Source organism: Hippocampus guttulatus, chromosome 5, assembly GCF_054856545.1.
Source record: "Hippocampus guttulatus isolate MCC_2025c chromosome 5, RoL_Hgut_1.0, whole genome shotgun sequence".
NCBI classification, from domain to species: Eukaryota; Metazoa; Chordata; class Actinopteri; order Syngnathiformes; family Syngnathidae; genus Hippocampus; species Hippocampus guttulatus.
This window is the reverse complement of record NC_141265.1, coordinates 17220838-17247169: the sequence shown is the minus strand read 5'-3', so window position 1 is coordinate 17247169 and position 26332 is coordinate 17220838. Positions and strand designations below refer to the sequence as shown.

Genomic DNA, 26332 nt, shown 5'->3' with positions numbered 1-26332 from the left:
TTATTAGAAACACGAAATAAAACACCTGTTTTATCCAGATAGCAAAGCATACAAAAAGAAAAATTTAGTGCGCAGTCCAGCAAAGATTACGGTAGCGACATCAGCAAGCGACGACATATTGTGACGTCAAACGTGCGACCAGTATTTAATGCTGGCTGTTTCATCAAATTCACGGACGTAAACAAGCTATTATCTGACTAACTGTTGTGATCAACGGTAAATATTTTTTCTCCAAATGACTAGTATTAGGTAGACACAAAGGGAGCCGACGTTATTTTACATGCACAACAGCCGTCGTTGAAAGCTGCTTTGAAACCATAACGCACGAACGTGTAGGAGATAAACGCGACAGCAATTGCTTCCACTGTTTTTGGTCACTAGTAAATATCAGCCATGAAATACAATACAATACAATACATGCCGATTTATGTAGCGCTTTCATAACAGCTGTCTTTATGGTTGCTAAATCTGTAAAACCAACAAACGATAACTCACTTTCTGTGACGTATTTTCTTGCAGCCATGTTCCATGACAGTTCACAAAGAAAGTATTGGACCTTTAACAACGAAGACGAGTTGGAACAGTTGCGATCTGAAGCCAACCAGAAGTTCAGGAAGAAGATAAGAGAAAGCGGGAAGGTTAAGAAGACAAATCTTTGCCACAAATCTTTGCCAAACGTCACCTTGCGCACCTTAACTTGACCCCCCCCCCCCCTTATTGTGCCCCCCCCCCCCCCCCAACAGCACGTGATAAGTGAATCCGTGTTCCTGAACCGTCACGAAGAAGATGTTCTCTTCAGAAACTACGAGAGAACACTTCTGGACTTCTGCAATGTCTTCAAACCTGCAATGCCCAAATCTGTTATCGTATGTATTTACAGTTGTAGACATCAAAACAATGTACAGTAAACCTGTTTATTGGGAGGGCTAACGTACCAGAAGCACTCATGCTAGGTGAAAAACTGCACTTCACTGTGAATTCATTCCTGTAGTTATGAGAAAGTTGTGTAATTTGTATGCAGGGTACGGCCATCATGTACTTCAGAAGATTCTACATGAACAACTCTCTAATGGAGTACCACCCAAGGATTATCATGTGAGTGGGGGGGGATGCTGAACTGCAATGTACAGTAGTTGTTTTTACACCAATGGTCAATTTCGTTTGTAACCTCAAAATGTCATATGCTGGCACCACCACAGAGACCCCCTGTGCAGTTCGAATTGGATTGAAGGTGACATTGTTGGAATGCTCGCCTGAAGCAATTTATGTCCTTACATCCTTTTTTCCCCCCTCCCTTTCTCAGGCTGACATGTTCATATCTAGCCTGCAAGGTGGACGAGTTTAACGTATCCAGCAGCCAGTTTGTGGGCAACCTTGTGCAGGAGAGTCCGGCCGAACAGGAACGCGTTTCAGAGCAGATTCTGGAGTACGAGCTGCTGCTTGTCCAGCAAATGAACTTCCACCTGGTGGTCCACAACCCCTACAGACCTCTGGAGGGGCTGCTCATTGACCTCAAGGTGGGCCAACTCTTGGATGCAAACCTCCTTAAATTTTTTTTAAAGAAAATACAGTGTAAAAACACTTTTTTTCCTTAAAAGGGCCAGTACATAAAAATAATCTTTATATGTTCTCTGTGCCCCCACTTATCTATTCTGATTACTATTGTGTTTGTAAAAGAATAATTAAGCAGAAGTATCCATCTCAGGGGGCGACCAAAAATTGGAAGCAAGCACATGAACTGATGGTGGCCGGGTGTTGTTAAGTTCACCGTTTATCTCAATTGACATAAATATATGACAACCGGTGGATACACAAGTAAATTGGACTTTCTGCCATGTCGTGAAAAATCAGGCACAGTGCTTGGGAAGCACCAGTGTTGTGTATGACTAACTTTATCACCCTACTCTCACCGTCCAGACCAGATATCCTACCCTGGAGAACCCAGAGTCCCTGAGGAAGAGTGTGGATGACTTTTTGGCATATGCGGCCATGACAGACGCGGGGCTGCTTTTTTCCCCCTCACAGATTGCACTCATGGCTATCCTAAGCAGTGCATCAAGAGCTGGCCTCAACATAGAGAGGTAGGCAATTTTGAGACATGGGGGGGCAGCGTTTGGTTCCGTGTATCAGAAATGGAAGTAGCCTCCTGTCTATTGTTTACAAACATTTAAAAAAGGGCCTGATGTGATAATGTTTTGTTTGATAGCTATCTGACTGAATGCTTGGGGCTTAAAAATGAGCAAGAAACGCTGTCGAAAATGTACGACTCGATGAGACGTGAGTAACCCGCCGCGAGATGGTAATGTTGCATCCTCTCCCAAGTTGTGAACATGCACGCTTCCTCTGCCCACTGTAGGGATCAAAAGCCTCCTGAAACGATACGAACTTCCTAAACCGGACGAGGTGAATGTGTGTAAGCAGAAACTGGCAAGGATCCACGCGGAATTTGGCACAAGTTCAAACAAGTAGGGATCATCTTGACTGCCACGAAGCACGGAACGTTAGAGATGTGGATTTTTATATTTGCATCCTTGCAGCACGTAGAGCAGTTTACATCCTCAGCGGCCCAGTGAAACCACTCCATGTTTGCGTCACAACAATTTTATTTTTGCCAGGTTGTCGTATCTAAGATGCAAAAAGGTTCAAAGGTTTCAGTTTCAGGTAGAAAAATAAAAAGGAACACATCATTGAGCATATGAAATAACAAGAAAGTACCAGTACGACACACCACAGCCGTCGGGTCTTCCGTACCTGGCGGTGGTCTTATCTCACCCGTTGACACTTGGTGAGCTCGGTGGTGTCATTACGTGCACACTTTGAGCTACGCTACATAACAGGCACGGATTCAAACAAGGAGGCCAGGTCCAACTACGACCAGCAAGGTGTGCGGGGTTAGGACAGTTGGAGACTATCTTCAAAATTCCTTGGAACATTTTGAGGAAATTACCCCCCACCCCACCACCCCTTTGCAACCCCCAAGTGTGACGTGATTACTTGTGTGGAAGAGAGATGCATGCGGTGGTGTGCTCCCAAGAGTGAAAGCGAGAGATTACAGATAAAGCAGGGTACACGCATACTGAAAATTGTGATGTCATTCACAAGGAGTGATCCCAAACTATTTCTAATGTGACTGACTGATAACTTTATATCGTCCAACTATGGAGGGTGGGGGTGAAATACTACCTGTGCAGGCATTAGGGCACTAATTTTCAAAATGTAGCACGAGTGCTCCCTCTAGTGGTATTTAATTATTAAACGTGCAAACTGTATAACGTTTACCCCCCACCCCATGTGTAGGGTCTCTTGTTAAGAGTTAAAAATCGGTACACATGTACCCTGCTTTTGAGCAACCATCGGCTTTTAGTTCTTAAAAGCGGTGTTTATGTAGCGGGATTAACACATGCACAAGACAGGTTACACACACACACATCTCCTCAACAAAGAATCTACATTTCTGCCATTTAGCTACATCATACAAACACATTTGGATTCTCCATCCACAAAGCAGCATATAAAAAAAAATGTCAGGGGGTGGATGGTGTGTAAGAAAGGGGACTTTAAGGCTTGTGTAGTCTCATGTTCAAACTCCCTGATGACGCTACTTCAGTGCTTAGGTCGCCCCACCCCGCTTATGTTCACACCCAAGTTCAAACAGTTCTGCAGCTGACTGTAACTCAGGTCCATCCCATCATCAATCGTGGCAGCACTGTGTCTAAAGCATATTTGGGAACAGCTTTGGAAGGAAAATGTTCACATAGGCAGCAAATGTGTTTCCATCCACCCCCTCTGCTCTCAGTGGGGGGCAGCCATATTGCATTGGAACTATGGAGATAGCAGGCCACATGCTGAGAATTAAGTTGAGGCTCGGACAAGGCCTTGCTCTTTCTGGCTGGCACTTGTACTCTCAGGTGTGATTCCACGGAATTCACATGACCTGGATGGCGGCCGCCAGTGACATGATGGTGCACTCTGTCCTGGAAGATAAAGTGGACACATTGGGAAAGGTACACACCCTCAAAATGTGAGCGGATTTGCTACTCTAGTGCAGTGATTCCCAACCAGCGTCACGGGAAATTATCCATTGCCACCTAGTTTCTTGAAAAATGATTGACTACAAATGATGTATCGTCGTTCAAACTATCTATGTCAGCGTCTTATAGTGACAGGCAGAACTAATAAATGCTCTACCAGGAGATGGCGCACAGTAAATTATTAACCTGTGTATAGACTTTTTCTTTGGTGGCGTGCTGAGAATGTATTTGAGAGGAAAATATGTGCCTTGGCTCAGTAAAGGTTGGAAAACACTGCATCTAGCCAATTTACTTACTTGATATGGCGTGGGAGGAACTACTACTACGAATGAAAACTACTATCTAAGGTTGCATCGATGAAAGTGCAAGGTTGTATGGTCACAAACACTGATCGTAGAGCTTAACAAGTCCAGCATATTCATAACGTCACAGGGCAGTCACTGTTATTATTATTATTTTTTTGTGTGTGTGACAGCAAACGCAAGCGGGGCTACGAGGAGGAAGGCTACGTAGCAAAAGAGCCGCGAATAAAAGAAGAGGTGAGACCATGTTCGACACGATGGATTCACATGGTTCTAAATCTGCTTTTTGTCTTTAAATATGTTTTTAATCACAGGAGTGGACAGATGAAGACCTCGTATGACCTATCGCCTTCAAACTGACCAATCTAAAGACATCAAATGCATTTACCGGTAGTGTTATTGGTTTGCTTGCATTGTGCGTTCCAAATAAAATGTATTTTTATACACCCTGTCTTTAATATGACAAAGAACAAGCCCATCAGCTACTTTACATACAAAAACTGTTTAATAAGTGCATGCATGTCTGATACAGTCTGTACTATTTTCCAAAAAAAATCTGCTGTAAACACTTTGCATCATACTTGGATTCTCAGATATGTTTTTTTTTTTTGCCCGGATTGCAACATTTGGAGGAAGGGAAAAAAAAATATCTTAACCGACAATCAAAACAGCTGATACAATCTGAGGGGGAGAAGAATTCAGCTCATCTCTCTTATATACTCATGATTCCAGCAAGAGAATTTATTCTTATATAAAATAACCAGACTTTGTTTTCCGCAAAAAGACTGTTTCAATCTAGAAAACTGAACAAAACAAACGGAAAAAAGAACCACGCTCACAAACTTGAAAAGAAGTCAGTCACTACTTACAGTATAAAAGCATCCTTGCTCGCAGTCCAGTTTCAACAAAAGACACAACTAGCTTCTTCATGTCAGTTTCCTCATACGAAGCGGGAAGGGGGTACACTTTGGCAATTTGTGCTAGAGAAGGGTGGCGAGTACTGAGAAACCTTTCAGAATCCAAATATTGTCCCTTATGTGCAAGGGAACTGATTGTACCCAAAGTTGGACTCATTCACACAGTTCAATACGAGAAAGGGGGGGTGGGAGTTTGTCCTGTGCAGGCAGCTGTCAAGTCACTGGTGCCAGTTAAGTACTGCATTGGTTGTACTCCGCTGTTGTTGCATAGCTCTCACGGTGAATGGGACAACATGGATGGGAATGGGTGGCAGGGTCGGGGAACTATCGGACAATGACGTTATGAGGCGTGGGTGGTGGTGGATGGGGTTGCCATGGAGATGGGGGTAGAACATGCTAGGTCTCTCCAGCGCAGCACCCCCAGTGCGGGAGACTTGTCATAAGCGGGAGGGGAGATGGGAGTGGAGTAGGATATGGGTTGGTGCTGTACTACCTGTTGCTGTTGGACATGGCATACTGAGCCTGCTTCTGTTGGAGGAGCTCCGTGATGGCCAGCAGCTTTTTTAACACATGCTGCACACGGGAAAACGAAAAGACACCCGTTAACATCCAGTACGTTCGTGCCTACCTTTCCCACATGTTTTGCAATGAAACTCTTTCCCAAAATTGCTCTACCCGACTTAATATAATTTAGTGTCGGCAAAGGGACACACAAGTCATCTCTCACCTGCTGAGCCCCCCTCTCATTACTCAGCGTCCGAAGTTCATCTGAGTGTGCGGCGCAGAGCTCGTGCAATGCAGCCAGGTCTCGGGACAGGTCCGTCCTAAAGTGCTCTGTGGTTTCGGGAAGATCACGAACATTCTGCAAACAAAGTCCGACGGCAACTCTTGAAGAGCGCGGCGGTTGATTGTGCGCTATTGGCGGCATGGCCGTCTGTCCCCCGCCACCTTAATTCCCCAGGGAAATTTACCGGAAACTCCAAAAAACGGAACTCACCCCCAACTCATCCAGGAACATGATCATCCTATGCTTGTTGTTTTTGATAAACGGATTCACACCCTCCATATAAGGCTCCTGTATGTGTGGATGCAATGGCACATTATCAGACGATCTCATACTGTCAATGACATTCCAGGTAGACGTCTCATACCTTTGCACCAAATTCCACCAGGTTGGCAAGGTTCTGAACCGACTTTGCCACCAGTGTGAGGGTCCTGCCCGCTGTTGAAGACGGAGGGTCTGCAAGAGGGCAGAAACGTAACCGACCGGAATCATGCTCAGCTGTTTATTGGACGGACGGTACAAGCAGCCAAATACAAAAGGAAAATACGCTCAAAGAGCAGGAAGCAGACGTGTGGCTTTGGATGGCTGCTCACCAGCAATGATGTTGAACATTCTTGGATTGAGGATCGCAGGACCGATGAGTCGTAGAAAGACGAACCCGCTTCAGGATAAACGATGAGAAAGAGACGTACATTATAACAAAAGGTGAGCTTAGCGATAAAATGCAAACCATCTGTAAATGCCTTATTTCCTTTACTTGCGACCAAAAAAAAAAAAAGTAATGGTAAAGTGACATGAAGTTAATCCCTCTATTAATCAGATCTGGGAAAATCTTGTACTTTCTTTATGTTCATCAAATAACAGTTTTAAGCAGCGCATGACGCACCTTTCAATTCTGTGAGGCAAGTGAGCAGCAAGACGCTTATTTTCATTCACAATAATCAAGTAAAAAAATGTTTTTTCGTGTTTACCTTACAACTCTAGTCCTCATGGTGGTATTAGTTGGCCATTTCTGCTGCACGGATTTTTGCAAACAACCATAAATGAATCTTAGCGTCCTGGAACGATAACAATAATAATCTTTAGGTGACTCCCTCGGGACATCGCCTTTGCGCTGTTGAAGCTCAACCATGAAAATGGTGCACTTTATAGAAGTCATCCATGCGCTTACGGTGGTAGGATCTCAGCAGCCATGAAGATCTTTTCGACCAGTTCTGACAGGATATTGAGGAGGTGAGCCAGGTTCAGGTTGACATCCTCGTTTTTTTCCAGTTTGGAGGGGTTCAACTTGAAATGAGACGGATGGAAACCAGGCAAAACGTCATGTCATGCGATGGGACGAGCGACAAATTTAGGAACAGCTCTTGCATTTACAATTAATGTAGCTTCTAAGATTGATGTTTGAGTGGATGGACGCATTGAGGTATAATGTAATGAATTAACTGGATAAAACTGGACCTACTGATTGTGCATTCATGACAGTACTGTTTCGGAAGTGAATCGTCTTTCCACGTAAATCTTGTGCAGAAGTAGTGCTTGACGTCTCTGTATCCTGACATCATTGTGCTAAATTAGCGTGAATTGTAGAAAAGTAAGGTTAATGTTATCCACTCCCCGGTGACTTTATTTAAGTACACTTGGCACAAGCTAATAAGAAGAGATGCATCAAGAAAAAAAATATATATATACTATTGCTCATATTACTGAAACAACTGGAGGGGTATTAATTTGGTCAGTATCATTATTGCCTATTATGACACATATTATCACTGTTTTTGATTGTTCGGTACACCATTTCTAGTACATCTATCATCCAGTCGTGGTCGACGGTTCCGTTTGAGCTTTTCTTAGCTTGGGTAGCTAAACCGAAGGTTGTGGCCGGTGAATGGATAATTACAAAGAAAACGTCTGCAAACCCGACTCACTTCAAGTCAAAAGGGATGTCGGATTTACCTCACAGGACTGTTTGCTCTCCATGATCTTGAGAATGGTGTCCTTGAGAGCATGATGGACGAACGGCGTAGCCGTGGCTTTCATGTACTGCTCCATCAGAGTGCTGGCCAGAGTGGTCGCCCGGAACAACGTTGTGGCTTCATCTGTCCACAAGCAGAGGGAGCTAGCTCAGACTAAACTGGTTAATCGTGGCCACAAAGGCAATTCTGTGATTAGAATTTGACTTATTTACTTGCAAGCTTGAATTAAGTGGGAGGAAAAAAAAGGGAGACACACACCGACTGATACGCTTTGACCGTGACACAAATGCTATGGCACTTGGCATTGGCAGTTAGCATGATGCAGATTTATTTAAAGTAATGCAATGTGGTTGTTTAAAAAAAAGTAATTAATTCTCTTTGTTTTATGTTTATTTTGACATTATCCTTGAACTGGGAGAGTCAAACAGCTTGATGCCTCTCTTTTGAGGTATTAGCCACTACCTGCAATATAGATTCTGAACTGTTGGAGGAGCAAGAACTATCACAGAATGTCGGTATTACAATTACAGTTCTAAAATGTTTTTTTTTTAATATTTGGGGAAATAAAAACAGGCTTTGAAAAAAATACCTTCTCTTCTAATGCTTGTTAATAAGTCACACTGTCCCATCACTGTTGAGCTATTTTTAGAACAACAGACTGGTAGGCTACTCATGTTGTCCTTTTGGGGCAGACTCGCAACCACGGCCACATTTTTTTTTTTTTTAGGACAATGAAAGATATGCACGCGTGTTTGTGCAGTGCTTCTCTTTCATCTTGCTCCCTCCTCCTCCAGTGTAAATGCTCACCCCTCCCCTCTCTGCTCACAAGAAGGAGGGAACAAAAAAGCCCCTGGCCTCAGTTCAAAGAGGCAGCAAGTTTACTCAACTCTGCGGGCAACCAATCACATTGCGCCTCGCTTAAGAGTCGCCTCAGCTCATCACCGATGACAGACAGGTTATTGAAATCTTGACTTTTTTAAAACCATGGTAAAACGTCAAACCGGTAATTAACACATACTTACAGACAAACTGCCAACCTTGATTTGAGTTCACCGCCACCATACAGTGTTCATATCTCAATGCAAAATATTGGGCATACGTCCAGTTATATACGCACATTTCAAGGCACCAGTGGACAATTAAAATTGAGTTTGCAGATTTGGTCTTGGAACGAATCAAATCAAGGCACCACTGTAATCAGGATTGTAGTACATTCACAATTGTTACTTATCTCCAAAAGGCACGTTCCAACTTCAATATAAATAGTCATGACGAATCCACGCAGCTTTTTTCACTTTCATTGTCTTACCCTCCATGCAAATCTCTCGGTCATTGAGAGTCCTGAGAAGAGGGGCTTCGGCCTTTTCGTGTCTGAAGATCCTCAGGAGGAGGCTTGCCAGTAAGGTGCGGTCCTGACCACACACGTGGGCCAGAGCATAGATGACATGGAACTCTTTTTGCAGGATCATCTACAGGAGGACACACAAACATGCAGTCACGGTGGAGAGTGTATGGACTAGTCAGTGTGCATGGCAGTGCTTCTGACCTCTTTAAACTCGCTGTACTCCTCTTCGGGCATGATCTTCTCCATTGAGTAGCGTGCGCGCACACGTAAAGAGCCCGGCTCGATGCCCTTCAGCGGCACGTGGGAGCTGAGAGGGAACCACTCGTCAATCATCTGGCCCTTCTGCAGACGGCTGAGCTGGCAACGCATGAATACTAGTAGCGACAGAACCGAAACAGGAAAAGTTGGAAAGATGAGAAAAACAATAGGCCAAGACTACAAAATTGGTCTTCAAACCGACAGATGCACGTACGGATGTCACTTTCTTTGCTCTTTTTTGTTTTGTTGCTCAGGCTGATCTCAAACCTGTTGATTTCACTCGAGAGGTCACTGCGAACAGACAAACACGATTTTTCAATTTTAGTGAGCCAGGATAAGAATCAACTCCAATGTGAAGCATAAAAAAGGAGGCGCACTCAAAAATGAACTCCTCTGTGAAGACGGGGTTCGGCCCCTCCCGTGGGTGCGTTTTGGCCACCTGGACGTTGTTCAGGTAGATGTTACAGTATGGGTTGGTGAAATACTTCACCGGCAGCTTATGGGCCTCCTCCACATAGAGCACCAGGCTGCTCACCTAAGGCAGAAGTTGCGATTCAGACTTCAAATGAAAGATCGGTTGCAATGACATTCCTACCATCATTTCCTTGCCCCACTAAGAAAATGGGAGTCAGATGACCTCATTGTTGCACTTGCATTGGACTTTCTACCAATACATTGGACCATACCCCCTATTCATTCCCTTTGCACTGAAAATGAGCAAAGATACACAACTAACAAGACTCGCAATCAACCGTACATTGTTTAAATCAACCAAGTGCTGTCAACCTTGGATGATGCCGATCATTTGTTTTGGGCAGTTGCAATTTACAATCCGAGAATAAATTATATTTGGTGCCTTTCTGTGTAACACATAACGGACTTCAAAACGGTTTCTTTATTGTTCGTCCACGTGTACCTGTCTCAACCTTTTGTTGGAGGTGGGCTGAGTTGTCTTCCTTAAGTTACTACAAAATGTTTGTAGGCATTTCATCCAATCCTGTGGGGAACAAAAAGTAAAGGAAAGAACATTAAAACAACTCAGAAAACCTTGTCCCAGGAAAGTAATAGAATAAAATCCTTGAAGGCAAGGACGACTTTGGGTTTATTTGATAGCCTTTTTTTTTTGTACCTGTGCCTGTTCAGGAGCCTCCCCGGCAAAGTAGAAAATGTATTGTTCCTCACTAAAGTGCTGGACAACTATCTGGAAACAGTTTGGCCTGAAAATGAGCACAAAAAAAAAAGAAAATAAGAACATAGTTTTACCTGATAGCATCTCCAAACAGCTTCACTAAATCCCGCACACCTTACCTGCCAAAGAGGCTGTCGTGAACACCATAGACGGAGCACACACTTAGGTCGATCAGCCCTTTGGGTTTGGTGGCTCTTTTCTCACTCTCAAAATAGATTAGCTGGGCATCGTTACCCTCCAGGATAAAGTACAGGTTCTTCCACCGTTTGCCTTTGCCTGCACGCATTCAAATTAGAGACAATTGAATCCCGACAGCGAGGGGATATAACGTTTGGGCCGTCGAAATACTATTCGTGCGACGCACCTTTGTTGAAGAGGAGGTAGCCTTTCTTGACTATGTTTTTGTAGAACGCATCTTTTGTTTTTCGTCTGATTGTGTTGTAAATTTCTCTCCCATCCACCGTGTCGGTGATGACTTGTTCTTGCTGCTGATCGAAAACAAGCGCGAGGTGCGTCGTTACGACCAGACATCCATCAAACTATTGATTATATCTTTGATAAGTGAGGTTAGCTCCATTACTTTGAATCTCTATACAAAATAATTCTCATTTTAAATAATTAAGAAAGGTATTTTGAGGCGAATTCTTGTTTTCAACATTCCACATCCGCGTGTCTACCTGTACTGAAACAGGATCTTTCAAGTTGTAACCCTCGACAATCTGCTCCTTCTTGTAATGGTCGATGATGTCGTCGACACTACCGAATGAGAGCGCAAATGAAGACGCGCATTTACACACATTTTTAGATGAAGATGAGAACGATTGTGAGTGCAGGTCAACACAAACCTGTTGTAGTACCTCCCTCCCATCATGTACTGGTTGTTGGGGGTGGGAGAGATCTTAAACCTTTGGATGTTTTCATTGGTGCGAAAAAAGAGGGAGTAGTCTCCAGGTGTGTTGTCTGACGGCCGCACGAGGAAACTGCACACCTGGCCAACTGTGCGTGAGCGGGAGAGAAGGGACAATTTAATTTAGTGGTCAAATCCATCAGGATATAATGATCTCCAAATTGATTATACTGCAATGACACTTTTTTTTTTTTTACATCAAATTTGACATAAGGGAGTGAACGCGTTTTACCCGTCATCAGGAGGTTGTAGGCCTCTTGTTTTGTGATCTTTCCATGATACCAGCTGTGGAGGAGCCAACATGAATGGCATCAGTCAGGTTCATTAACATTCAGCCACGAATGGCAAACTTCAAAATAATTCAATCACTTACATTTTTCCCTCATGTGGATCCTCTTCCCGGCACTAGAAATGCATTAAGAGAAAGTGGTCAAGAGTTTGCAACTGTCACATTGTAGGTCTTTGAATGCCGACGCCAACCAAGTCATTTTTGCTATTAGTTTTAGTCCCGTGATGTTTGCTGTCCGACTTAATGATATTTTTCTTCTTGAGTATAGTACACTGAGTCAATGTAGGATGCGCTTACCACCTCCTCCACCAAATCCTCCACAATGAGGCCCTGCTCCTCTGTACGAACGTTAGTCACCCACATCCAGCCGTCGTCCAGTTCATTGTGAACGATGAACATGTCTCCCTTCAGGAAGCTGGAGACGGATTTGGTCAAAAGGTTTCATGGTGCAAGAGGGACTATGTGACATAAAATAGTTTGGGTTATACTTTTTTTTAACTGAATCATCCCCACTAACCCACTTCCTGGTACTGTATTTGTGATGTATCATGAACTAGCCAGCAGGGGTCGGGCTTTGACCGCATTTGAGGTTTGTATTGCTGTCATGAAACCAAATTTCACACATTGACACGACATGTGCAAGACGCGTATGAATGCTTACCTGATCTCATCAGTATCTGGCACTTTGGTGTATGGCAGTATGGCCCTTACTCTCCTCCTGTCTTCTACAGGCTAAGCAAAGAGATTAAAAAAAAAAAATCAAGTTAGATTCTCTCCTCCTGAATGTGACATTTACGATATGTTACATTTAATCGTTTAGCAAATTACTCAAATTGCTCTACTGAATGCCAAGTGTCTGAATGCAGCTCTGCTCGCTTATGATATTCTTGCACAAGGTCAACTACATTTAGGTGATGGTCTAACCTCTGGAGGGGCCACAGGCCACTGCAGCTTTTCTCCTTTGAGCAGGCAAGACACATAGCTGTAGTAACCAATTAGGTCTGATAAGGAAGAGAACCGCCTCCCGCCTATGTAATAGTCCCCACACATGGCAATTATCCTGAAAGGAGAACACAATAACATCGAGAACAGTCAGTGAGACAGTATTTGATCATCGTAACATAGTAGTAATGTTTACCAGTTTGCCTGTTTGAGGGCTGAAAATGTATTCATCCATTAAACAGCAGCCAATTATTTGATTGTGTCTAAAATAAAGTGCAATTACCAGTTTGATTCATGGGTCATCTAAGCACATCAACCATTTGAAGTGTCATGCAATTAACCTGATGCTCATAATCCCTTTAGCGGGGCCATTTTTGCCCCCCCCCCCCCCCACAATAATTACATCATGGCCTGACATGAATGCAACGAGTAAAACACATGAAGTCACGGATACTTAATTAGAACAGCATCGTTTCTCCAAAGAACAAACTATAATCTCTCAAAGGTGAGAAAATACCAAGACAATTGGGTAGAATAACAAAATGAAATCTTAGTAAATACTGCACACATTCTCAGACCCAATTAATGTCAGCTTGACACAAAAAATGGCTAGAGTCTACCGGAAACTTCCTTGCCGTGTCGCCCCCTCAGTTTCGGTGGTTTTCTTAAATGGTAAATGGGCTGTCACTTGTATAGCGATTTTCTACTTTGGGTACTCAAAGCGCTTTACTCTGTGACCTCATTCACATATCGAAGACGTGGCATCAGGAGGAACTGGGGGTTCAGTGTCTTGCTCAAGGACACTTCGACATGGTGGCAATGGCCGAGGATGGAACCGCCAACCTCTGGGCTGGGAAACGAGTACGGTACTTTTCCGCGGAGCCATGCCGCCCCCACAGAAACCTATTATGATGAAATACAACAAAATGTTTGTGCAACATATGCGTGCTACATGACAGGGTTTAGAATTGAATTTAAGCCGCTATCACTTGTGGTTGCCAAAATGACGGGTGGAAAATATGGTCAAAAGAAAAATATAGTCTGACCTTGAGTTTTGAGACTTGATATTTACACCGCAAGACATCTACTGCATGTACACAATACAGTATTGTGCCACCCATTACATGGAATGCTCCAAAATGTGCACAATTGATATATGGCAAAAATAAATAAATCCAATAGTAATTTGTTTCACTGAGATGTATTTTTGTTGAGCTGATTTTCCAGTTATTTGTTATCTATGACAGATACTAATGTAACCTTAACCAATAGTTCTGGCTCACTCTTGGCAATTTTTTACCGCTCTGTTCTAAGAAGAATGGTTTTTGGAGTACGGTATCAGAGTATATCATTTTGAAAAGAAAAATCTGAAGAGAAAGTGCCACAGAGTGTCCATTCAATGCACGTGCAGAAACTTACCTGAAGTGGTTGACCACATTGGTCATGCTGAGGAAAGACAGGACAAAGGAACCGGGCCGGCGGTCACTCTCCCTGATGAGGTAGCTGCCATGGGTCCGAGCCTGGCGCAGCCGCTCCTCAGCAATGGTTCGGTCTAGCTTACCATGGTACCACCTGGGACAAACACACCACAAAACAAGGCAATTTAGAAGCCGTGGTTGCAATTAGATTGCGTTTACTGTTTGTACAGCCGAGTCCTTCCGTACATTAGTCCACTGTGCTTCTACGCAACTTCACATCCAGTACACAAAAACAAATATTGTAGGCTGTCACGGGCTTCTATGACATTTTACCAAGAAACTACTGAAACAGCAATACCTATCAACTGGGTTGTGGTGGTTGTAATAAATCACCTCACAACTATTGACAGGTTAATTCTAAACATATTCCACTCTGAAAGCAAACAACTTTTCAGTATGTACGCACTTAAACCGACAATTCCGCAAAGTCACTGCAGAAGTGCTATTTCATTTGTCTCAACTGGAAAACAGAAACGATATCTGTGATGCTCAAGGTTGATGACGCAAGCTCAGTGCTCACATTTGGTGAAGTGCCACCATTATCCAACATTGTCACAATGACAACCCCCAAAAAATGTAAACAACTGTACCCATCCATATCAATTTCTATGAACCGTTTCAAACCTGATGTAGAGCTCAGTGGCTACAAATTTACTACCGATAATCTTGAATGGGTTATTTTTTAATATATATAGTGCAACCTCTAAAAAGGTCTCAGAGTTACTGATGTATTGATGACTTTTATGCAACTGTGTGTGGGAGCAATTACCACTCAGTGCCCAATATATAACTAATCCGCAAAATTGAAATCAATTCAAGGGATGAATAAAGCAATATCAATCACTTTGGATTGATTACTTAGTGTAGCGCGAAAAATATCTGCCCCAAAGCTTCGCAGTGTACAATTGTGCACAGACTGTTACTTTGTGGACCCCCAAGTTCCGTTGTGAACATGATGATGGCAACGCCCGCAACTCACACGCGTATTTTATTGTTTTATTATGCAAAAACAATTTATCCGATTAATTGATGGGATAATTACTGCCTGAGCACCGGAGCCAAAACTCTTCACATTCAAACACACAAGCCAACTGCAATAAAATGAAGTAACTCCAGTTAAGCGATTTATCTCAAGTAATATAATGTGAGCAGTAAAGAAAACTTAACAAGTGAAAGCAGCTCAGTTTAAAAAGTAAGTCCGGGGGCTAAAAATGCCGCCTCCAGAATACAGTTTAACACCCACCCACCCCCCACAAAAAAAAAAAAAAAACTCACTCCATTCACTTTCAACTTATCCACATTACTGTTTAATTCTAAATTGTCTATGACGACACTTTGCTCTCCTTACTTTGTTTGGCCGAAACATGGAGCAGCCTAGTTGGGTCTGACTTGCTGTGCACTCTCCCTTTATTGTGCCACCATTGTTTCAAGATGCCCACATTAAAATAATGACATTACACATTAAAGACAAAATTAATTAAATAAAAAACAATGTATGAAAATGTCTTGGCATAATATTAGTTTGGATGCAGTTTCAGGATTTCTGAAGACCACTTACGTTCTTGCTCGCTTGTTTTTATTTTCGTTTTATTGCCATTGCATAAAAACACAATGAAATTGCACATGAACCCCCGCCCCCCACATAAATACCACAACAGCATTCAGAAATCTTATTAAAATATTCATCAGGTGAGCCTGAATATTATAACCTTTCCCGCCGACAGAGGTACAAAATGAAAATGCTTTATTCAAATTTCGGCCACAAGTGCCTCAAAGAGCAGCCACTCAGGTGGGGGGCTGCAGTACTTCTTGTAACAAGAGAGCTAAAAAGGCTGCCGTGTAGTTATGAACTAGCGAGTCTCTTTTTGTAAAGAAGAAAGCGTGATGAAACCTGCTACCAAGGAGAGCTTGCAGAGAGGAAGCCAGGAGCAGGAAAGTGAAGTGTCTGTGATGGGGGGGGGGGGGCTTTGAACGGATTTGTGCGATAAGAGTATTGAAGAGGGAGATTAAGTGCAGCTGCAGAGTTGGGCCAAGCCGCAGCAAGGAGCCAAGTCAAGGGTGGGAAATAATGCTGAAGAAGGATATACGAGTGAAGAGGGAAAGACAAAAAGAAAGTGTCAGAAAGCATAGCTCAGCACATCATTTTACAAGCTAAAGTAGTTTGGCTCCAAACCGCAGGTTTAAGCACTTGCCATCGCGGAATCGTGAGCAAACTGCCCACTATTAATTATACATATCGCAATCTAAAAAAGACAAATTATACAGTCAACATGAGAGGCCCATTTAATGGTAGAATTGCATTGCGATGTAGAAACCAACAAATACTGCCCACTTAACAAAAATGACTCCGTTCAAATTGTCCTGCTGAATGTAATAACAATAATAATAATAAAATCTGCACGAGCTTGGTTGCTGTCTGTAACTGTAGCATAGGATGTGTACGTTGTTTGTAGAGGACGTCATCTGCGCGTCTCCCGCTGCACGCGGAGCAACATGGCCGTATGAGGGTGAACTGAACAATCGTGAACAAATTAGTCTACAACTCACACCTGCGCACCTGGTGATATTCTAATAACGCAAAAAGAAGGAAGGGGCATGAAACACGAGTGGTTATTTGAGAGGCTGTTGCCAATGACACCCCCCATTCATCGACTCGGGCGATGGCACAACTCCTCGGCACATCCCGATTCAGCTCAAGGGATATTGACATGGACACAGGAGTTCAAAACCATCCAGAGAAATGTTCACGTGCTTCAATCTTAACCCGACGGAGTCAAGTCAAGAAGCGAGCCGTCCAGTATGCACTGCAGGTGTGCAATATTTGTGAGACTGTGATGATTTAGCCGAAATAAGTGGTGTTTGTATATTTTTACGACACTTCAAAACTCCATCTTATCTGATCAGGCAGCAACACACTGAAGCATCGGCCATGGCGGTGCTTATAGAAAAAGGCGCTTCTATCAACTCGAGGAATGCCCCGTCATGTCTGAACATGAACAGCGAGCAACACAGTGACGTCCTGTTTCTCTTATATGACTGACACCACACTCAAGGGAAGGTACTAACTAACATTCTGCATGTTCCCTCGCTCACATAACAAAAGCCCAATAAGGACATTTTCAACAATACCGTCAGACTAAAAAAAGACAACCCCCCCCCTCCTCCTTAACATCAAGTCACCACAGGACAGTCACAGAAAAATATGCAGAGTGGCCCACAGTGTCATGTTATCATGAGGCAAGATGAAAAGGAAGATAATTTTAGCACTTCCTGTGAGCAAGTTGGACTGACTGTCAGCTGTCAAGTACAGTATCACTCAAGATTGTTGAAACTGAATATGTCTAAATAATAAGAGCCTTGGCCCAGGTTGAGCAAGTTTTACGACCTCAAGGTTTCGGGACACAAAATGGTCACCAAGATGCGGTCTCTCATTGGGTGATCTCATGGAGCTCAACATGAATGAATAATCATGATTTTGTGAAAAATAATGATTTCAGGTAGACTTGACCTTGAAAATACTCAACTGTGTCTCACATTTTCAATCCTTTTAAGTATATGTCTATTTTAGAAATCAATTACGGTAAGAAAACCTGTGCCACTTTTGGTCACATGCCACTTCATTGTCTTCTAAGCAATGGAATGAATGTATCCCAATACAATTTGGCAATTTGCACTGCGCGCATATTAAATATGCACACCACTCATTAACGGGTATTCCAGGGATTACCGACAAGTTCTCTGCAACCCCTAATCGCCAATAAATGGAAAAAAAGAAACCAATGCTGTGGCAAACTCAGGCAGTTTTAATGATTTGAGATCAGTAGGAAACTCAATGCCCAATTCCACACCAACGACGCTGACACAGACCTCATTAACAGCAAAAAGCTATGGGATCGCATCGTTTGAAATTAGCATTGCCTCACTGGAGCTGCCAAAATTCACACGGGGAGGAGGGAAGGGGGGGAAAAAAACAACTTAAATCTGAATTTTAACACAAATTGTCTCATGAACTGAGGAATTCCATTTGAATATTGCACAATCATATTATGGGCTCAGCGAATCGAATGCAGTGCATACCCATTCATGTATCATTTTCACCACATTTTGATTGTCAAATTTGAATCTGGACCAAATCAGCAGGCAGCTGCTTGGGAATTGAGGTCCGAGGGGTGTTGATTTAATGGACGCCCCACTTACGACGAGTTCACCCTCTGCTGCATCTCCCTCCACTGCGTCCCGCCGTCTCGCAAGCTGTACCCGCTCCGCTGATGCGGCTACCGCATGGCCAACTGTGAGCTTTGACGTGGGAAGCTGAGCCCAGGCAGCTTGAAATCCAAATAAGCCATGATGACGCGATGCCGCTGTCGCCTTGATGCATTCGCCCCCACCCGACCCCGCAACCATCCACGGAAATAGGACGAAGAAGCCGAAACTCAGACGAACGCCGCTTGTGCATTTAATTTTGACTAACGATGTCTGTTATCCTTCAGCAGCATCAACGTTCTTCGGAAGGAGAGTGAAGTTCAGTGTAGCCCTGCAGTTGGTGCTCTCACTTATCCTCCCTCCTCTGACTTGCTGCCTACTTCTCTTCCCTTTCTCCCTCTCATAAAAAACCACGAGCGTGCCGCCGATTGGTTTCTGACTCAGTGGGACAGAAAGGGTGGGGAGTGGCAATTTTTGCTCTCAAGACATCTGTATGATACTCATCATCCTCCAGTGACGCGCGTGGGTCTTAAGACAGTAATGAATATGAGCGTGGCCCCAGCCTTGCCCCAAACATCGAAAGAGAACAGTTAAAATGACAAGGGGAGCAATAACCAGACTGCTGACCACATACTTAAGTCTGAATGAATGGCTTGTTGATGAAAATGTCATTGTTCTCTTTTCTCTTCCCGGGAGCTATAACCAAAAAAATAATAATTTTTGTTTGAGTAAATTATGAATAATTACCTTGTGTATGTGAACGTTTGCCCTGAACATCCAATTCCGAGCAGGGTTAGATAATAATGGCTTTGGGGAACTTCTCCATTGTCAGAGAAATAAAGGTTTTCTTATCTTCTTATCACTCAATAAAAAACGGATATTTACAAGTTCGCTACGATGAAATAATTTTGATCAGCATGAATTACTCCTTTGTTCCCAGTTGCCTGGTCACATACAACGTTCATTGTCCGCGATCGTTGGCTCTTGGTTTATCAGGACATAATATTCTGATCGGCTTTTCTCGTCCCCCGAATGGGGACGTCACATGTTAAAAATAAATAAATAAATAAAATGGAGGTGGACAACGTGTTTTCATAATAAACGTTTGTTTGTTTGTTTTAAAACATGTTTTCATTCGTTAGCAAAATGCTCTCAACAAAGCATGAAGGAGAGCATGAAGAAAGTCACTTCAGTTTAAATCAAAATGGTTGCATTTGCATCGTTCCGAAATCACAATTCGCTGGCCGCAGTCTCGTTCCATCACAGATTTTTTTTTTTTTTTGTGAAATATATTTCATCAATCACGCACAGAGCTCATTGCTACATGGTGAAAATTGTGCTCTGATTGACTGCTGGTAACATCGCTCAATCTCTCGACAGAACGGCCAACAGTATTGTCACTTTTTGTTTCACTTTAAAGGGGTGTTCACACGGCACACATTTGCTCCGGCGCTGCACCGATGTATTTTGTTGCGATATATTTTGCATCGCAGCAAATTGTGTGGAGCTTTCACACGTACAAAGCCGCTGAGCGTGTCTGCACCGGCACAGCGTCGGTGCAGCCCCACTTGCGTTCACACGGGAGTTTCTGCAGCGGAGCAAAACAACAGAAAACAAATGAGCTGTCGTGTTGGTTCTTTTTAAAACGTATACACAACTCAAGCGACTAGTGGACAGGCACGTCCTTCTCCTTCTCGGTTTCCGTGCCTTCTGCTCGAGAGTGACCGCCCCCGAAAACGTAAATCAACGATGACTTCAATGACACTCAGAAAAGCAAACGCATCATGCGCCAAACAGAAAATCAAGAGAGGAAATCACTAAATAAATTATATGGGGGGCGGGGGTTGTGAACACACAACAAAGGAACAAACTACACAAACAACTCTGAGACAGTCCAGTCTCCTACAAAAGGAAAGATGTTACCAGCCAAGTCTTGTGTCATTATTAAACAAACACATGACGGAAGTCCGACAGAGCGCGAAAGCAACGCATTCTCGCCGTACGTACGCTTCACAAGCATTTGCTCTGGAGCAAATTTAACCCAGTTGCGTTCACACGTGCAAATTTACTTCGGTGCTGCTTCACAAACGAGCATTTGCTCCGGAGCAAATTTTTAAACCACCTCCTTGAGGTGGATCAAATTTGGTCCGGTGTAAGCCTTTTTCCGGGGCTACGCCGGAGCTAATTTGCACGTGTGAACGCTCTACTGGGGCAGCCTCGGCGTAGCACCGGACCAAATCTTGCCGTGTGAACACCCCTTAAGTCACTATTCTGCATCTTCAAAATTCTCTGGTAGTGAACCAAACCACCAGAGGAATATCAGGAGAAGATAAAACTCTCTTTTCTGGTAACTCATGCTCATCATCCAAGTTACGGAGGGGATCCTTACTGCTAATTTGTCATACCCATACTGAGCTTTAAATGTTTCTTTTATTTTTCTATCACCTACTGTTTGTAGGCTACAATATTTTGGATTTCATGCTTGATGTTTTGTGTGTGTACTCATTCAAATCTGTTTACAATTATGTGTTTGAGTAAGTTTGAAGCCAGTTTCACGCTGCAAAATATGTATTTGTAGATACAACTAACCAAAGTCAATATGTTGCCGTACACTGTAGCGCTGCTACTTCCCTGCACGCTCGCAGCATCGAAAGCGAGAGGGACATTGCAACGATGAAAAACAAATGCAAGTTCACAACACATTACATAGCGGCATCTGTGCCCAGAAAGCTTGTGCTCCGAGGGACAAAGACATTCCCATAGGTTTTCGCTTGCATAGTTGACAATCAGGACAAGCCGAAAGATACAACAAACTAAGTCTCCAAAAGCCACACGGACCGCAGGCCGCAAAACAGCTGGCTCGCTGAACAGCATTACGGCAGAGATGGAAAAGCGACAGGGTAGCAAATGTGAAACATTTCAACAACCTACCCTACAGAAGTCGAACGCGTGTTTATTATTTTGTGACAATCACAGTGATGCTCCACCGGTGGCATTTGATTAGGCAATGGTGTTGTTTGTAGATTGGCGGAGTCGTGGACTTACCAACCAACCCGCCTGGCTGCACGGATTCATTATTATACATTTCATTAAAGACACCCACTTCTAAATAACTCTGCACTGTAGGGAGGTATGGCAAAAAAAGAAATTGTGCGATTAATTATATCCTTTTGTTTATGAATTGCCAATGTATTGGCTTGAGCTCCGATCGACTGATACTGTACTTAAAATCAAGTGACTCTGAATCAGGTGCATAACACGTGAGCAGGACATCCGTACTTTACAAGACTTACGCTATATCACAACTTTTGAGCCTAATGGAAAAGTGATACCAAAATCAGTGAAAGGTCTTTCACATAGTCTTGTCAAATGCAACTCAAACTATTGGGGACCCCGTTAAGGCTACAATGAATGGGTGAGAAGCGTTGAAAAACAGGATGCTGGAGAGAAAAGGCAGGGCAGAGAGAGGATTGGAAGGGCACGACAGGACATTGCATAATGCAATGAAAATGTATGGAAACTATCGGCTTTTTCCTCATCGATGTGCGGTACAAAGCTTCAAATACAAAATGGGGCAGGTGTTGCAAACTTACAACATAGGTTTAAGTCAAGCAACCCAAAACATAGTTCTCAAAATGTCACATGATCCACCCACAACGATGAAGTCATCAGACCATAAATACAACTCATTAGACAGTGAGCATCAGCAACTTGGAGATCCAATGTGACGTTATGCTTGTGTGAGACATTTTCCGCATCGTATTGTCTATGTCACACTACACAAGAGACATGTATGCAGTGAAAAGGACATTTCCATCTCGCTCGGACGTTAGCGAACTCATTCACACGGGCGGCAATCAACTTCAACCCCCCCTCCATCCCCCACTCCCCATTTTTCTCCTTGACCAACAACCCTGGGAAACCCTTTCTGACTTAGGGCAGTCTCTAATCTTCGTGGAAACTTGAAAATCCACGACTCATTTCCCAGAGTTGTTTGTTTAAGCTCAGGCATTAAGCTCGCTCTTTCTCCGGGCAGTAGCAAGGCGCTCGTATGTAGCTCAACTTTGTTCGCCATCAATGTCACATTCTTATTGCACACACTGAGTTTATGAATGGCATGTCAGTTGCAGAAGGTGTTTATGAATGTCTCGCCCGCTCTCTTTCATATTTTCACTAGAGGCACTCTGTTCAATGTGCCGAGTTAAGCTTTCACGGTCAGTGTGCAAGATGCAGAGAAGACCACTTTTATCGGGGCAAATATTTTCCACTGTCTACGCTTAGAAAAGACACTTCATGAGCTGCTAACTCAAAGGAATTGAATATCAGACGTGCACCCAATTAGAGAAGACGTAGTCCACAGTGAGAGAACAATTCTCTGTAGCCTGTTGTGAGTGGAACATTAACAATAAATCTACCCACATCGTGTATACGGCCGTGGTTAAAATGTGCCATTCAACTTCTCTCACACTAACTTCAATGAAGAAGAAAACGATCACCGAAAAGCGTATAAGTGAACAAACGGGCGTACTGTATGGATTAACTTGACTTTATAAAATGCAAAAAATATATTAACAGCTGGGACAGGTCTGAAATGTCGTTTAAAAGTCTATTCTCGACTTTGCAGCACAATCAAAACAATTTGACACTGGGCACCTGCTTGCTTGTCTTATCGACAGGGAGATGTTGAGCGGCACCTAAAATAAAAGTCGAATCCACATGCCGTTGCTTTCCATGTCTCATAGGACAAGGGCCAAAAATGACCAAGTGCTGCACTTCGCTAATGAGAATATAACAAATGGCAAGGCTGTATGAATGTTACAGTGTCATTTCGGAGTCTACAAGAGAGATGGGGAAGTGCTTCTGTTCCAACATCATTGCAGGTGTGAGTAACTCTGAAATGAATCACGCATGTCAAAAATATTGATCGCATAAGGCAATGATGACAACAAAGCGCAAAGTGCAGTTGGGTCATGTAAAGCAATTTGAATTACAAGCATCCTTAAAATGACTTACTGCATGCCGTCATCTTTCCATGACATCCCTTAAAGACTGAGCAGTGCTAAATGACGCTAGCAAAGATTACATAAAGTATCTCGCTGCAGCATAAAACTGTTGTCAAACTACTACCACCGGAGTGTGCGTGACGTATTTACAGAGATAGCATCTCCACTGCTGAAGTTCATGGTGGAGTTTAACAATAAAGTGTTGAGTATGCTAAACAGTGTCCAGAAAAATAATTCAGGATTTGGAAAAAAATTGTTTAGTCTGCTTCATGTCTGGTTTGTTGTGTTTGTGGAAAATGTGTTGTGCTGTGAAATTCACCCGTTTTTGTCCACCTCTGGGCGGCGTGCATTTTGTCATTTGCCTTCAACTGGAAAATGATATCAAAGGCACTCAGGGTTCAGGTAAGAACCAATCACGGTTCAGCTTCAGTAAACAGGTGAGCACTATTTGAATACCCTTTTTAGAGCCACCACTCATTTTTGTAAAATCCTGACAAATGGTCTGCTTGCTCTCTTTGTTGTCTAAGACAAAACAGAGCAGTACACTTATGAGCCATTCAATGCCCAGAGAATATCCACAAGCACATAAAAGCCCAGTTTGTTCCCAAGACCATGGGTTCCCATGTCATGGTTCCAACATTGAAAATCCTGCAAATGTTTCCACCCTATTTTTGCTAAGCAAAACTGTGAGTATTTGCATGCATCACAGGTCAAAGCTTGGTCGTCACTGTTATTGTACTCACTGGTTTGTGGGCGGTGCAGAGAGGGGGAACACCACTTCTTCCTCCTCGTATTCCGGTCCATCTTGCAGGTCGCTTTCATCCATCGTGCCGCCACAACCTGAAGGGAGAGGAGGGGGAGGTGGAGGAGGCGGTAGCGGGGGCAAGTCGGTCACCCCGTCCGGGGCTGACGATGTGGGTGAAATCCGACAGGCCGGTGCTTCTGAAGTGGGAGAGCCGCACATGCCGCCCACGTTCCCTGAGCTCGTTCCTTGGAAAACTGAATGTCCACCTCCGCCACTCCCTCCCGTGGACAGGGCAGATCCGCTTATATCCCCACTTGACATGGGATAGATCATACTCATGTCCGGGAGTGAGTCCGGAGACGTGTTTGTGAGTTGACGGAGGGCTGGCGCAGGTCCCAAATCCGCCACCCTCACTCTGGTCGACCTGGGATAGCAAGGGAACGGGGCCGTCTCCGGGCCTCCTCCGCCTGTCCCCGCCGTGACCGAGCCCGACTCCTCACTACTGACCTCCGCTGCCATCGATCCGGGAAAATATACGTAGAGGGGAACAAGTCGAGAAGGGAGCCGGCCCTTCCCCTCTTTTGTTAGGACACTCCGTCAGTGTTTAGGCTCCCGGGAAACAACAGCAAAAGTTGACCAAAACGCGTTGGGAGTCTGTCAGCTAGCGTTAGCCCACGAGCTAACTCTGCTTATGGGCTGCGCTAGCACGCGTTAGCTTTACCTCGCATTCGCTCTCAAGCTGGATGGCTAGCAGGTCCGAGACACTTGATGACTTCTTGCCTCGCTACGTCTTCATTGTTTCCTGAGATGAGAGTTCACACCGGGAAAGCACATGTTGCACGCTCCAAACAGAATATGCAGTCTCATTGTTACTTCTGTGATCAGATCTCACCTTCAACACGAGAGTTGTGTTGTTTTATTGTCACTGCTGTGTGTGTAATCCTCGTTTCTCTCGCGCTCCTTTTTCTTAAACCACTGTTGTTGTTTTCTTGCGTCCAGAGTCCGGTCGTCGCGAATGTTGTCCACAGGCGACCCGCTCCAGTCGCCTAAACCCACGGCGCGGTGCGTTGTTCGGCGACCCCGTGCATATCGCTATGTCAAAGTCGACATTTCTTGCGTACTGGGTGCTAAGTTGACGTTGATTTCCAGGTTTCTCCGCTGCTGGCTTTGCTCGCTCGCTCGCCCTCTCTTTCCTCGCCCACTCCCCTCCAGACATTGAGCAGACTATACCAAGCGAGCACAGAGCGACACAGCTCCATTAAAATCCATGCCATCTGGAATCACTGACGGGGCTGAACCACTTTTCTCTCCTATTTTTTTTTTTTTTTTTTTTTGCGGGGGGTGTACATTTGAGTGAATTGATTGGAGATAAATGGACGGGCTCAAGGCATATCAACAATACAGCACAATGTCAGATGTTTGTCCTCACAATTAAATATTTCATATGAGAACAATATAGTTGATGTAAAAAATAGTATGAAGCGTGTCGTTCGAAAAAAATTCAGTGGGGTGGCTGGTGTGACGCAACAGCGTGGCCGTACGTGAGTCATTCTCTATCATGGTAGCCACAGTCAGGGTTTCATGAAATAAAATGCACACATACTAATATTGCACACACACACACACACACACACACATTACAAACAGGGACAAACCTAAGTTTAAAAAAATGTTTAGAATTGTCCAGATGTAATTCGAATAACTAATATTTTCCACATTGCCCTGATGACTTTGAAGTCAAGATGGCGCCCGAGTAGGCAGCCGTCAGCAAGTGCTCTCATGAGCCTTGCTTTTTTTTTTTTGTGTGTGTTTGTTTTGTCACTTTGTGTTGTTTACGTCATGTGGACCTGATGTGGACTTTTTTCAGCATTTTTTGGCCACGACATTCATCAAGGAGGAGACTCTGTGCTCGGTGGTTGCACCTTCTCGGCAGCATGGGTATACCAGCACTGTTTTTGACTGGGAG

At 43.8% G+C, this 26332-nt stretch overlaps 2 protein-coding genes across 7 annotated transcripts; one reads left to right on the top strand and one right to left on the bottom strand.

Moving 5' to 3' along the window:
- The first annotated feature begins 119 nt into the window (after window positions 1–119).
- On the top strand, window positions 120–4777 carry ccnh (cyclin H). Of its 2 annotated transcripts, XM_086110889.1 has the most exons (10): window positions 120–216; window positions 520–638; window positions 744–866; window positions 1022–1095; window positions 1304–1517; window positions 1918–2081; window positions 2207–2277; window positions 2357–2465; window positions 4507–4570; window positions 4648–4777. In XM_086110889.1, exons 2-10 carry the CDS (start codon window positions 522–524, stop codon window positions 4672–4674), a joined length of 963 nt encoding a protein of 320 aa, XP_085967015.1. In that variant the 5' UTR covers window positions 120–216; window positions 520–521; the 3' UTR covers window positions 4675–4777. The 2 variants fall into 2 exon arrangements, with proteins under 2 accessions (XP_085967015.1, XP_085967014.1); XM_086110888.1 differs by having other exon boundaries at window positions 4507–4777.
- On the bottom strand, window positions 2586–25572 carry LOC147205292 (ras GTPase-activating protein 1-like). Of its 5 annotated transcripts, XM_086110883.1 has the most exons (28): window positions 25259–25566; window positions 25088–25168; window positions 24365–24461; window positions 14357–14509; window positions 12920–13055; window positions 12657–12727; window positions 12293–12410; window positions 12080–12111; window positions 11939–11991; window positions 11645–11795; window positions 11477–11555; window positions 11164–11287; window positions 10919–11075; window positions 10740–10827; window positions 10527–10607; window positions 9988–10145; window positions 9825–9901; window positions 9554–9726; window positions 9317–9476; window positions 7988–8130; window positions 7206–7321; window positions 7006–7092; window positions 6628–6695; window positions 6402–6490; window positions 6248–6325; window positions 5978–6112; window positions 5744–5823; window positions 2586–3974 (listed from the first exon to the last, which is right to left on the bottom strand). In XM_086110883.1, the coding sequence occupies exons 2-28, from the start codon at window positions 25092–25094 to the stop codon at window positions 3926–3928; spliced, it is 2760 nt and encodes a 919-aa protein (XP_085967009.1). In that variant the 5' UTR covers window positions 25095–25168; window positions 25259–25566; the 3' UTR covers window positions 2586–3925. The 5 variants fall into 5 exon arrangements, with proteins under 5 accessions (XP_085967009.1, XP_085967007.1, XP_085967008.1 ...); XM_086110881.1 differs by having other exon boundaries at window positions 24365–25168; window positions 25259–25568; XM_086110882.1 differs by having other exon boundaries at window positions 11164–11284; window positions 24365–25168; window positions 25259–25568.
- Window positions 25573–26332: the final 760 nt, after the last annotated feature.